This window comes from Uloborus diversus, chromosome 9 (assembly GCF_026930045.1).
Source record: "Uloborus diversus isolate 005 chromosome 9, Udiv.v.3.1, whole genome shotgun sequence".
NCBI classification, from domain to species: Eukaryota; Metazoa; Arthropoda; class Arachnida; order Araneae; family Uloboridae; genus Uloborus; species Uloborus diversus.
This window is the reverse complement of record NC_072739.1, coordinates 56,384,126-56,398,756: the sequence shown is the minus strand read 5'-3', so window position 1 is coordinate 56,398,756 and position 14,631 is coordinate 56,384,126. Positions and strand designations below refer to the sequence as shown.

The following is a 14,631-nucleotide window of genomic DNA, read 5'->3' as shown; positions in this document are numbered from 1 at the left end:
GAACCAAACTGCAAACTCTCACTAGTGAAATAAAATTACCTTATCTACCAATTTTTTGCAGTTCTCAGCTTCAGTGACTTGAAACCTCTAACTCCCCCTCTCTCCCCGCATTCGAGTTTCGGATTCTGCAAAAACAAGTCTTTTCTACCCCTTCTATTCTGCGTAGTAAGGAATTGCTGGGACTTCAAGGGACCGGTTCTCGCGCTGTGTCTACGCTTCAACCGACTGGATATGCTCAACCCAATGGGCGCTGCATCAGCGGATGATGATGCGGATACAGGACAAGGAGCTGGCACCGGTGAGAGTTTTCCTTGACTGGAGCTCTGAGCTCCCCCTCCAAAATCTTACGTTTGAACAAACTAGTAAAATATTTTTTTTTTGCTCACAATGAATGCTCATTTAACACGACTGAAGCCTTTGATCGGGACACGTCCGCCATCTTGGGGCTAAATGCCGCTTATTTCCTATGTCTGCTATAATGAAGTAGCGTGTTTCTCTTCTTGATTGTGGTGCATCTTAATCGTGAATTAACATGGAGTCAAAGTGTGGGGAGGGGGGGGGTGAGCACACTACTAAGGGACCCACGGCCTGAAAAACTTTTTAAAAAAATAAAAAAATCTATGCTCAGATTTTAAAATGTTTTCACATTTTAGCAAACATATGAAGAAAAAACGAAGCTCAACCCAACTTAGGAATGTCAGGGAATCTTAATAGAAGTAATTTATCAAGAGCCGCCAATCTGTGAGGTTCAAACAAATATTTTAAATAAAAAAAAAAAAAATATGAATAAAAAATGGGCGGATAGGGGCCCTGATAATTTTTTGCACGGGGACCCAAAAAGTCAAAAGAAGTATAGGGTTAGGATCGTGGCCCCTGAAGCTTTTTTTTTCTTTTTTGTAAAATCGGGCTACATTACTGATACTAAATATAACTGATTTAATAACTTCAAAAAATGTGGAATATGGCATCAAAAATCGGGACGGATGGCAACTGTAGACTTTCCACCTTCCATTTTGAAGTTCCATTCTTATGAAACAGGTTGAGAAAATTTCATTTATTTGGCAATTGTAGTTTTTAGTTTCGTGAAATAAATCAATCCACAATATAAATCATTTTTCAATCGATCATTAATCTTTAACTTTGAAAAGTGATAGGGCAAAGCCCCTATCCTTTTGAGGCAGCAGTTGCCCTCCTTCCCGCACGAGCCGCCTTTGTAAATATGTAAATACTAATGTGAGCCCTAAAAGACTCTTTTTTTTTTATTCCCTCTATTTTCACACCCCATCCCCCTTCCTGTCAGCCCGATCACTGATAACTCTCTCTTAAGCCCTGGTTTCCTAGAAGCGAAATCGTCACTCTTCGGCGTCGCTCCTCGCCGAGGGGAAAACTTGATTCTTCTGCGCATGCGCGCCCGAGCTAAATCGACGTCGTGAATGGCCACGCCGGGATCTCTTGACTTTGATTTGAGCGTCACGTCGAGGAGCGACGGCGAAGATCGGCGACTTCGATGCTAGGAAACCGGGGCTTTACCGCGCTAAAGAGTATTTGTTCTAACGTAAACTACTCTCTAGATCTGCCCCCAGCTCGGTTATTGACTTTTCCAGACTGATGAGACCGTAACAAGAACGAAACTTCAGTCTCTGGAGCCATAAACGGGCTGTCGGAATTTTACATATAGTTCTGCCTTAGCACTGGCTTGAGAGAGCCAATTTACAGCTTTTTACATGCTCTATGTAATAAGAGCAAATTCAGGGGTGCCCACCTAGAGGGGGGGGGGTCATGGTGCAGTCTGCGCCATTAAAAGTTTAGGAAGGTGTTTTGAAGGGTATTTTTCCCTTTTTTTTGGGGGGGGGGCTCTTGCTTTGGAGGGGTCTTCACGATATTTAGGGAGGTTAGCCCTAGCTCTTAGAGGGGTGAGCATCCCTGGCAAATTATTTAATATGTTTTAACAAAACTCTAATAATAACATTTTTTTTCTTGCAAAACAAATCACAGTTGGACATTTGCTTTGTATTTTCAGAATTTCTAAACTAATTCTCTTTTTACTTTCTTCCATATCTAATATATAGAAGAAAGTATTGGATTCGTGCAAATTTTCGAATTTCGAATTTTGACGGATTCGAACGTTTTGAGGTGTGCTGAGTCCATTTCGACTATTTTTGGAAAATGTCTGTCTGTCTGTATGTGTGTGTGTATGTGTGTCACGTCTGTGTGTGACCAGTTTTTTGTGGCCGCTCTACAGCAAAAACTACCGCATGAAATCGAACGAAACTTGGTACACATATGTGCCCCTATGTGAACTTGTGCTCATTGGTTTTTGGCGCGAATTCCTCCAAGGGGGGTGGAGCAATGGGACGTTTTTTGAGTTACGCGTGATTGCTATTCCTCAGGAAGTAACTGGCGGAATCAAACAAAATTTGGTCCATATGTTGCCATTAACAGGAACAGGTGCTGATTCAATTTTGGTGTCAATAACTCAAACGGGGGTTGAGCTATAGAACGTTTTTTGTCGTCAATTGTGACTGCTGTATCTCAAGAAATAATGAACGGAATGAAAGAAAAATTTATTGGCAAGTAGCCCTTAGTAGGTATAAGAGCTGATTTTGTTTTGGTGTCAACAGCTAAAAAGGGGGTAGCGCAAACGCCCGTTCTTTTTTTCCATTGTGAGTGCCCTATCTCAAGAAGTTATGCTACGTTCTGGTTGAAATTTGGAATATATGTGAATCCATATGTAAACAGGCTTTGGTTCAATTTTGGCGACAATCGCGCCAAGAGGTGCTGATTTATTTTTATTATCATTATTTTTTAGCGAATAAAAATAGTTTAATTAATGCAACAATAAGAAAGATAAATCGTAATAGATTGTCGTCTGCGTATTTCTCGTGATTTTAATTGTATGGAAATGATCGGAAATATTCATAGACTAATAATAAGAGTAGACCGAGCTATGGCAACCCTTTTGCTGCTCTTAAACCAAACCATGTGACTGGTGGATATCCTAGCAACAGCGGGCGTTGATCGTAGCAGACGATCAACGCCAACGCGAAATAAAATAAATAGAATTGATGGAACACGGAAGAATGATCTTTTATGGAGTCCGATTTGTAAATTTGTTATTCTAAGTTGTAAATATTTTGTTAATATAGTGAGTTTTTCGTTTAGATAGTATTGTGCATTTTCTTTAGTCAATTTCAATAACTTTCTAAGCAATGAAAGATGCAAGCGACCAAGAAGAATCAGCAAACGGTAAGATTTTTACCTACAGTTTCAATTTAAGATACCGATTACTACATTTTTGCGTTAACGCAAAACGTTTACGCCAACGCTGACAGCTCCAAATGAAATAAAAGTTACCGAAAACTGATCAAAAACTATTACTAATGTCAAAATAATGCATAACTAAAAGAAAAACAGTTCAATCTCTGCACCTGGAAGTTTTTTTTAATGAAAACACATTGTCTTAAAATACATGTCGAGTGCCAAACTATAGATAATGCTGCCATTTAGCAACCATGCTGCCAAAGTCTTCGCCAAGCCCTTCCACTAGTCACATGATACATCTATGAACCAATTTTCTTTATCAGTAAGAATGAGAAAGCTCGGTCTACTCTTATTATTAGTCTATGGAAATATTATCTCAATGATTTAAAATTTTTAACTGTTGCCATCTTATGTTTGTTAACAAATAAAATATTTGTAATTAATTAAAGCAAGGCTTTTAAAATAACTTTCAATTTTCGCTCTTTGCTTTGCTTTTGCAATAATTCAGACATTGGGATGGTGGTCAAGTTTTTGCATGTGTAATTTCGTTTTTGTTGGGAATATTGCTTCCCCGTCAAGCATGGGGAGGGATCAGAAAAGAAAAGAAAAATATAGAAGAAAGTTTCGTGATGGCCACAACATACTAGTTTTGAAATGAATATGAAATGGCTACTACATCGATCACGCTGTTGTTTGTTTATTTAAGAAGTACAGAAAAATGCTAAAACACCTTGATAAAGTTCGGAGAGAGAAAGAGGGTAATCAAATTTAGGATAATCGTTTTTTCAAAGCAAAACGTCACTTAGTCTGTCTCTTCAAGGGGGTGCGTGGGGCTAGCGAGCTTTGTGACTCCGACCTGAATTACGTGTTATAAATCTTCTTGAAGAATGTTTACGAAAAGTGACAAAAGAATATATAATTTCCGAGGGGAATAATCTAACGCAAACTAATAAAGCCATGCGCACTGTTTTTATTATTGTGTCCAGATACAATTGTAAAATCGCAAAAGTGACCCCCCCCCCTCCAGGTCTAGGACCTTAACCGATTTTCAAGAGCACGTTAAAATCACGACCATTTAAGATTCGCGGAATAATTTATTTATTTATTGTTCAAGCAAAATTCACGAAAGTCACGACATCACAAGTGATGAAGTGCCATTCACTGATGCAATTTGCGCAGAGTGCAATATTTAATTTGCTTCTTTATTCACATGTACTGGCAACGGTATGGTTGATAGCAAGCGTAGAGCGCAATATTTAATTCGCTTCTTAATTATCATATCGTGGAAACGGGGTAGACAGCAAGCGTAAGTATTAAGCGTGCCAAAGGACTAGCGCGCCAAGGTTCATCACTTGTGACGTCATAAAGACCACGTCTTATTTGAAAAATCGGACATTTAAAAAAAATTAATTAAAAATCAAGCGTTTTGAAAATAAAAGACTTTTTTCGCTTCATGTTATTATTATTTTATTTTTTTATTTATTTTTTGCTCATTCAATCAACTTCAGTGACTAAAAGTAGTACTTTTGACTGATGGAAACAACCCCATTAATGTATTTATTTATTAATTGTTCATGCAAAATTCACGAAAGATTCACTCGCGAAATCACTGATATCTTAATTTTCGCGAAAATCACAGATCGTGAAAATAAATGCTTTTTTGTAATTGATAGTGAAAATGAAGAAAAAAAAAATGGTGAATTCTTTCCAAACGACCAACTCAAGTTCAAGCGACCCCTGAGCGGTGGTGGATACTAACCGCTCCGGTTCCTCGTCCATGTCCCCCAGTATCGACTTAATTTATACCCGACCCTCTCGACTTTACACAATTATCTTCAGACATCCAGCACACAATATCTAACATCCAGCACACAATATCTAACATCCAGCACACAACATCCAACATCCAGCACACAACATCCAACAGACAACATCCAACAATCAGCCCTGGCATTCATTTGAAATTTGACACCTTGATTCAATTTATGTTCTTCGCAATTATGATTGCGATAGGAGCCATTTATAGAAACATGAAATCTAACGAGTAGGGCCCACTCACAATTCGTAATTGCGAAAAACATAACTTCATTTTAAGATGTCAAAATTCAACTGAATGCCAAGAGCTGGATACTCTGTTGTGCGATGGTTGTTTTTAAATTTTTCTTTACTTATGGGTCATTCCATACAGATTCAACGGATGAGTTCGCTTAACCATTTTTAATTTTTTTGAAATTCATATCCCAAAAAGATGCATATGAATGATGTTTAAAACCACTTTTATTTTTTCTCTAACCTTAACCCTTGATTTTTTAGGGGTCATCAAAAGTGATTTTTGCAGTCAAAAACGGGACTTTTAGACCTTTGCATTTTGGCCAAAATCTATTTAAATTACATTTATGGCAGTTAATTTTACGCTTTGATGTTCAAGTGCAGAAGATGATAGTCTCACATACTGAATTACGTGGGTGTAACTTAATAATTAAAATAATGGCAACAGGTTAAAGTTCAAAGTCAAATGTAAAATTTTTGCTCATTTCAAAGGGTCATAACTCGCTTAGGGGACGGAAACGCAAAATGAAATATGGCAAAAACTAATCACTGGAGTCACACTAATGAGAAAATATAGCTGTAATTGTGTGTTTGTTTACCCTTTACAAATTACAGCACCTCAAATATCAGAAAATTGAGAAAAATGACATTTTTAGACCCCTGTAAACCAAAAGGGGATGGAATTAAAAATGAAATTTCTTGGCCAATTGAATATTCCCTTCAAGTACTATAAATTTTATATATATTGTTTTGTGTATTTAGTTTGTAAAAAAGATACAGGTCTTTGAAATTGAGCAATTTTGCTAGTTAATTTACGCACTAAAACAGAAATAAAAAGTGTGTGAAAACTTCATTGCACTTTCTTAAATGGCCTATATAATATATTATACTGAAAAAAACATATTTTAAGTATTAAAAAAAAAACTATTTTAATTTGATAACTTAGAAATATTTGGACATAAATGAGTAGTTCATACATGATTGACAGCTTAAGTAGTTAATTTATAGACTATCTACACACACAAATTTTCAATACATACAAACATACGCTCTGTACATTAACTTATGTAACTTGCCTAAACACGTGCAAAAGCATTATCTATATAGTTGAAGGGAAAAAAAAGGTGAGTTTTTCATTTCTTGCTTCAGTGTAGTTTTAAGAAAATGAACTCACACAGTAGTACTATAGTTCTGGTGGTGACACAGCATGTGGCGTACTGAAATATTTTACTCAAATACACAACAAAAATAGAAATAACTTTCTTAATTTATGTAATCACGAAACGGATGTCAACTTGAGAGCTGAATGGCATTTCTATGCAATATCACACGGTAGTGGACATTGTAACAGAATCAGAAGAACCGTAAAAAGAATTGATACTACTAAGACTAGCTTGCAAAGAACTACTAGAAGTCACATTTTAATTCCTACAGAAATGTAGGTACACCTTCTGCATTTTTGCTACTAACCACTGCATATATCCTTGTGAGCATTCAGTATATTAAACTAGCTGAAAAAATGCTGCAAGAAAGGTTTGACTCTGCAAATAAAATTCTCAATACAACATTTAATCACTGCTTTATGCCACCGTATTTAAATATTATCACTGTAAAATTATTGTCCTCTAGCAATAGGTATGAAGAATAGTGTGTTACTAAAAAGACTATCAAAGGAAAATGCACATTATTGTCAAAAAAGTTATTACATAGCTTGTGTTGATCACTAAATTTAGAACCCCTGTCATTGTCTTGCTTCTAGTACATTTTCGAAGTATCAAATTATGAATGTGCCTTGGTAAAGCATTTTAAAACGCCATATACTTGAGTCACCATTACAACTATAGGACTACTAAGTGAGTTCATTTTTTCAAAACTACACTCAAACAAGTTTGCATATGTTTAAGGCAATTTAGATATGTTAATGTACAGAGCATATAATTGTGTGTATTGAAAATTTGTGTGTGTAGATAGTCTATAAATTAACTACTTACACTGTCAATCAAGTATGAACTATACTCATTCATGTCCAAATATTTCTAAGTTATCAAATTAAAATAGTTTTTTTATACTTAAAATATGTTTCTTCAGTATAATATATTATATAGGCCATTTAAGAAAGTGCAATGAAGTTTTCACACTTTTTATTTCTGTGTTAGTGCGTAAATTAACTATCGAAATTACTCAATTTCAAAGACCTGTATCTTTTTTACAAACCAAATACACAAAACAATATATATAAAATGTATAGTACTTGAATGGAATATTCAATTGGCAAAGAAATTTCATTTTTAATTCCATCCCCTTTTGGTTTACAGGGGTCTAAAAATGTCATTTTTCTCAATTTTCTGATCTTTGAGGGGCTGTAATTTGTAAAAGGTAAACAAACACACAATTACAGCTATATTTTCTCATTAGTGTGACTCCAGTGATTAGTTTTTGCCATATTTCATTTTGTGTTTTCGTCCCCTAAGCGAGTTATGACCCTTTGAAATGAGCAAAAATTTTACATTTGACTTTGAACTTTAACCTGTTGCCATTATTTTAATTATTAAGTTACACCCACGTAACTCAACATGTGAGACTATCATCTTATGCACTTTAACATCAAAGCGTAAAATTAACTGCCATAAATGTAATTCAAATAGATTTTGGCCAAAATGCAAAGGTCTAAAAGTCCCGTTTTTGACTGCAAAAATCACCTTTGATGACCCCTAAAAAATCAAGGGTTAAGGTTAGAGAAAAAATAAAAGTGGTTTTAAACATCATTCATATGCATCTTTTTGGGATATGAGTTTCAAAAAAATTAAAAATGGTCGAGCGAACTCATCCGTAGAATCTGTATGGAATGACCCTTCTTTCTTTTTTTTTTTGGGAGGGGGAGGGGTTAGAAAATGTTGTCATTTCAAGGGGGGGGGGGATCAGGAGTGGTTGCTTAATGGAGGGCAAGTTAGCATTACGGGAAAATATAACCTAGAAAATTTCGGATGCTTGAAGAGGTGGTCGTTTAATAGAAGCTGTCGGTTGGAGAAGAGTTCTCCCCCCCCCCCCCCCCCATTTTTGTGCATCAATTACTTAAAAGCTCTTGTTTTCAATGATTTTCGCGAAATTAAAGATATCGGTGATTTTGCGAGCTGAAGCTTTTGCAAAACATACATGAACAAAATAATAAATAATGATTAAAAAATATTTATCAAATCTTGAATGTTTGCGATTTTAACGGGCTCACAAAAATGGTGAAAATAAATGCTTTTACAGTAATTTAATATGTGTAATGTTAATACGCCTTTCTGCTTGAAAAGTAAAATAAGAAATAACGACGTATATTAGCACAAATTTCAGATACGTGTTTCGGGGTTGCAACGAACCACTTATTTTTTAATCCAAAATAAGTGGGCGAGCGGATGACAAGACATTCGACACAAGCACTAATGTGTTTTCATCCATAAGCTCACTTATTTTACATTGAGAAAGGAATTCCTCTTAACGCCGAAACGCACGTGTGCAGTAATCTGCAATTTGTGCTCTTATACGTTGTTATTTCTTATTTTATGTGTAATGTTATTTAAAAAATGTAAATTTTTAAGTATATGGTCGAATTACTATTCTTTATTTTACTTTTGTTTATGTATTTTATTTTATTTCACTTTTTTGTTTAATTTATTTCATTTTACTTATTATTTTATTTATTTTACTTATTATTTTATTTTACTTAATTTTACTTATTATTTTATTTTACTTATTTATTTATTGAGCAATCACGATTGCTTATTGTTCTCATTTGACTGTTTTTGATGTTCCGTGCCTTTTTCAGCTTGGACCAGAAGCCTCTGCAGCACCACCGCCCACCGTCCTCTGCAGGCGGCGCGGCGCAGCTGCTCCGGTCCTGAGCTATCCGCTTCTCCTGGTCGGAGGCGTCCATGTCCTACACACACGCACGCTCACCACACTCACACACACACACGCCTACGTGCATACACACAGGTCTACGCGCACACACAAGCTTACACAATTACACACACAACTATGCACACGTAACCGCCCAGGAGGAGAGGCAGGCTTGGGGGGGGGGGACAGGAGCTGTTTCTAGACACAATAACTCCAATGAGTAGGGTCCTGTCTCAGTTCGTGATTGCGAAAAACATAATTTGAATTCAAAATTTCAGAATTCAAATTAATTTTTTATTCCATTTTATTTTAAGGATTATTTATTTATTTATTTATTGTGTGTGTTAACCTTGTGTGTACCTTGCGTGAATAAAAATATATCGATGCGCTGCTTACTTCACAAAACAGTAATTTTATTATCAGGTTTTCTTTTTTTTCCTGTATGGAATCACCATGAAGTCATCACAAATCCGTTTTCGCACCAAAACTTCCAAATAGTTTTTTTTCTTCCACTACTATGACATTGCTTTCGGGTTGCAAAAGACTTAGCTGTGTGCACATCGATAAGTCCCCTTCTTAGAAAGAAACTCTGATTACGCAGTGGCGATCGCTACAGGATCCTCCCGCCCCAGCCCCCTCTTAATGGTCGAACGATACCCATTCAATGTCCGGCTTGGAGGAGATCGCCTGCCCCGCGTGCAAAAATTCCCACGCTCCGGTGTCTTTCCCTTTGGCTTTGTTTTATTTTATTTCACTTCACTTTGAGAGTTCTATATAAGAAGGATCATGGTGTACATTGGCCGGACAGATGAAACCCGGACGAACCGGACCGGAGAAGTAGGAAAATTTCACTCCCTACCCAATGACGCCGAGAGGTGAGGTCCTTTCACATCCAATTTCAGAAAATCTCTTTGAACTCGTTTTTATTTTCAACGGGCAAAAATATACAGTGGTTTTCAAACTTTTCAACTAGGACTTCAGAGTCGTAGAAAAAATCACACTCTCCGACTCCAGGAATTATAGTCCTCCGCCGCAGACTCCTTTACCCCAAAATCAGCCTGAGTCCAAATGCATTGGCAGAGTTGCGGACTTTCGTAGGAAGTTTTAGAATTTCACAAGTTTTCACCAATTTCCCGTGAAAATTAAATATTTTTGTGAAAACGTTTCCTGAATTGCTTGCAAGTAGCACGAACTGATAGGAAAAAATATTTAACTACCAGTTTTAAAGATGAATTGAGCGTATTTATTAAGTGTATCCGCTTCCGTTGCTCCGTAGCTCTGTAGCTCCCAATGAGGGCGATTAAGTTTCTCGACTCCGCAGCTGTGCAATAGTAGCTGGCAAGCAGGGTTGCCAGACGTCCCGGATTTCAAGGGACAGTCCTGTATTTTGAAAAAGTGTCCCGCGTCCCGGAGAACTTCCATACGGGACGGTTAAAGTCCCGTTTCCTCGCTAATAACAATATTTTACAGAACGAGACATCACCTTAAAGGAAAAAAAACAAAGTACAAGAAAAAAATGAAATCATGAGCAATAAGAAAATTATGTGGCAGCAAATGCCAAAATTGTTTTCATTTTGATTTGGTTTGCATGTTTTTTGTTTTGGCGGCAGACCATGAGAAGTCAAATAGTTGCTTCTTCTTTGCTCATTGACTATTGTTGGAAAAATATCTAGGGCCTCCGCGGCTCTGTGGCAGAAGCTTCGTCTTCTAAATCAGAGGTATGGGGTTCGAATCCCGCCGGTGCCCTGGGTGTTATTTCCTTCTCTTGTGTTGTAAATCTTTCGTGTGTGTCCCAAGGCAAGGCGCTTGGCACGCATACCTCTATGTATGTGAAGCTGTTTAGCTTCTAAATAAATAAATAATTTAAAAAAATAAACCTATATCTGTGCATGCGTTATCAATCACAATGAAAACGATTTTTATAAATAGATAGGCGACATTTTGTGACGTTCAATGCTTTGTCGCGATCAGGGTTCGCTGATACGTATCATGATATGTAGGACTCGACCGATGCATCGGCCTGGCCGATGCATCGGCGCCGATGGTTCAACAATTTAGCCATCGGCATCGGCATCGGCGGCCGATGCTAACTTGCAGGAAACATCGGCCCATCGGCCTTAAAAAACATCGAAAAGCCGATGGAATTGGCCGATGTTTTTGAAAAAGAAAGGACCTTTGCTGTTTTATTTTTTAGTACAAAGTAAAGGGAGTTATTGTTATTATATAAAATTTTTTACTTAAATTTCAGTATGAATTTCTATTTTAGTCACCCCTAAAAGAGTTTTTAATACTGCATTCAGGTACCAAACAAGTTAATTATTGCGTTGTTTCTTGCAGCTGGATGTACGTATGCATCTCTCCTAATTCATAACTCAAAAATGGTAAGCTGTAGAAGGATAAATTTTCGCATGTGGGGTGTGCGTACGTTCCAGTTGTGCACTTCCCTTTTTGTTTTCGCTCGGGTGTTCTGAAAAGCCTGTTTACTCATTTTTTGTGGCTATTTATTACTTATTTCTATGCAAACTAATATAGCATCTCAGACCATGGAAACAAATATGAGATGGCAAAACCGGTTTTTGTGTCATTTTATTAGAGTCCCTTTGAACCGACGGCAATTTAATTTTTCGGTATTTGTTATATGAATCACAGTTATGCAGTCTTTTCTGTATCGCTTCGGCGGAGTTACAAGTTTGGGGCCCGTCGAAATACATTTTGGGGCCCTATTTCTCTATCACAGAAGTTGTAAAACATTTATCATAAGCATTTTTGTAACTCCTACGGTGCCCCTATGGTTATGGGGCCTCTCGCGCAATTGCAACATTTGCTATATTTTAATTCCGCCACTGCACGTCAAAACAAACTCGGGTGCAAGTTTTGAAAGGGTTTTAATGCTGAATGTTTATGATTATTATGAACTCTATTTTTTACGACTATTTTTTGAATTTACGAGAACATTTGCGTGCCCCTCCTTCCACTTCCTATATTTCTGAAATTAAACTGTAGTTGTACTTCTGAGTTGTTTAAAACTAACACCGTTCATAAAATTTAAGATTTTTTTTTTCAAACTTTATCTTTTGTTTAGAAAGAATTTAAAGCATTAATGTAAGAAATTGATTAAAGACGTTTTCAATGGTGACATAATTCGGAAATCAAAGGGACTTCTGAATTTTTTCTTCAGAAGTGCTGAAGTAGATTCAGAAACTCTTCCGAGGCGTTGGGGGTAGCGGTTCTGTACTAAAAAAATGAGGCCGAGGTTGGGGCCGAAGTGTGAGTTACTCCAAATACAGGGGGTGATCCCCTAACCCTACCTCGTCGTTTCAAGCATTTTTTAAATATTTAGCGATTATTTATTTTGGTCAAGAAGTGTCATTTTGCGTATTTCTCATACTTGTTTCACTTATATTTCGTAATGCGCCGTCTTTTTTGCATCATTAATAGCAATTGATTTTTTTCTGTTGTAACTATTTTTATGTATTTATATAACATCAATTCATAAATTTTAAATGAGTATAAAATTATTCCTGTTTCATAGTTTTATTCTTAATTTTTTTTGAATGATTAAGCAACATAATTTAATGTTTTTTAATTATGTTTAATGTACCTAAATCCATACATTATTACAATATTACTGAAATCTTAGCTATATGTTCAATTTAAAAAAAAGACAAATCAATTGGTTATTAAACAGTCTCTTTTTTTTTTGCTGTTGTTCTTTCTTTTTAATCACAGCAGTCAAAAAAGGAGAAGCACAACTACACCCTATACAGATTGTACGTTGTACGATCCAAAAGTTCGAGGACCAGCTGTATAAAACCTTACCCAGAATAGTTCACATTACCGAAGCACATCCACCTTCAAAAGGTCGTCTTGTGACTGTGTACTTCTGCCAGTGTTCATACGAGGTAGGGTCAAAAAGTTCCCGGAATTGGTTAATACAATTTAATTGAAAATATATATTACATTCTTACATTATTTTCCTTCAAAATACTCTCCTCCTGCATCCACACACTTATTCCAGCGTTCGTACAATTGTTGGAAACAGTCCTGAAAGCCGGTTTTTGAAAGTTCTTTCAGCTGCTTCGTCGCATTTTCAATCACCTCCGATGAATTAGCAAAACGACGTCCCTTCAATGCTAATTTCAGCCGTGGAAACAGGTAAAAATCTGGTGGTGCAAGATCGGGAGAATATGGTGGGTGTTCCAGAGTGGTAACATTGCTCTTAGCTAAGTACTGTTTCACCAATAGAGAGCGATGTGAAGGGGCATTGTCATGCAACAAAAACCAATCATTTTCTGCCCATTTTTCAGGTCTTTTTCGTCGATTTGAATCTCGTAACCGTTTTAAGATCTCTCTGTACATTTCTTTATTTACTGTTCTCACTTCAGGAATAAATTCATAATGAATCAAGCCACGGTAATCAAAAAATACCTCCAACATTACTTTACCCCGGCTTCTGTCCAAGCGAAATTTTTGTTTTCTGGGTAAACTTTTTGACTTCCATTCAGCAGACTGCCATTTCGTCTGAGGGTCGTAAAGAAAGCATAAAGTCTCATCACCTGTTATAATTTTGCGCAGAAAGCTGTCGTCTGCATCAGCCATTTCAATCAAGTCCCTGGACATGGTCACTCTCATTTCCTTTTGCTCAGGGGATAACATTTTCGGAACCATGTGTAAGCAAACACGATGCATGTTCAAGTCATTATGAAGAATGCTGTGAACACTCCCATGTGAAATACCAAGTTCGGAGGCATTAGTATCGATGTTTGTTCGCCTGTCCGCACGCACAAGTTTTCGAACGCGCTCAACATTGTCATCTGTAGTGGAAGTGGAAGGCCGCCCAGTCCGAACATTATCTTCAATTGTTGTGCGACCGCCAAGGAAACGCTTGTGCCACTCGTAAACTGCCGATTTCTTCATCGCAGAGTTTCCGTATGCTTTTCTCAGCATCTCAAGAGTCTCTGAGGGTGATTTCTCCAGCAACACACAGAATTTAATATTGCCACGTTGCTCTAATGACGACATTACACAATTCGACGAAAGAGAAATCAGAGATTACAATATTAATACACCGCACGCACGAGACTAACAACATCTGCCTGTTGAACCTCATATGACCTTCACTAGCAGTGATGCCAACCTCCCAAACACAAATTTCCCTTCCAGCGAACAAATATTTGACTGTAAGCGACTATTCCGGGAACTTTTTGACCCTACTACGTATAACTTTTGGAAACACTCCTGGAAACATTTTTCGCTACCTTCTATGATGCATCTTTATCTTCTCCTCACGGAAGAAAGCGGCGCGCATTTTTTTTTTTTTGCTGGGAACAGGTAAAAATCACACGGAACTAAGTCCGACGAAACGTTATGTTATTTGTTTGTCATATCAGAGTATTGACCAATCGAAACGTGCATCCTCAACATGAAAGTCGCCTT

The 14,631-nt window shown here is 37.0% G+C and overlaps 1 protein-coding gene across 1 annotated transcript in view; it reads left to right on the top strand.

The window, feature by feature from the left end:
- The first annotated feature begins 243 nt into the window (after positions 1–243).
- LOC129230230 (paired box protein Pax-8-like) overlaps positions 244–14,631 on the top strand; it is a 35,218-nt gene continuing 20,830 nt past the window's right edge. The window contains exon 1 of the mRNA XM_054864631.1: positions 244–298. Coding sequence (XP_054720606.1) covers positions 244–298 — 55 coding nt within the window. The remainder of the gene's footprint in view (positions 299–14,631) is intronic.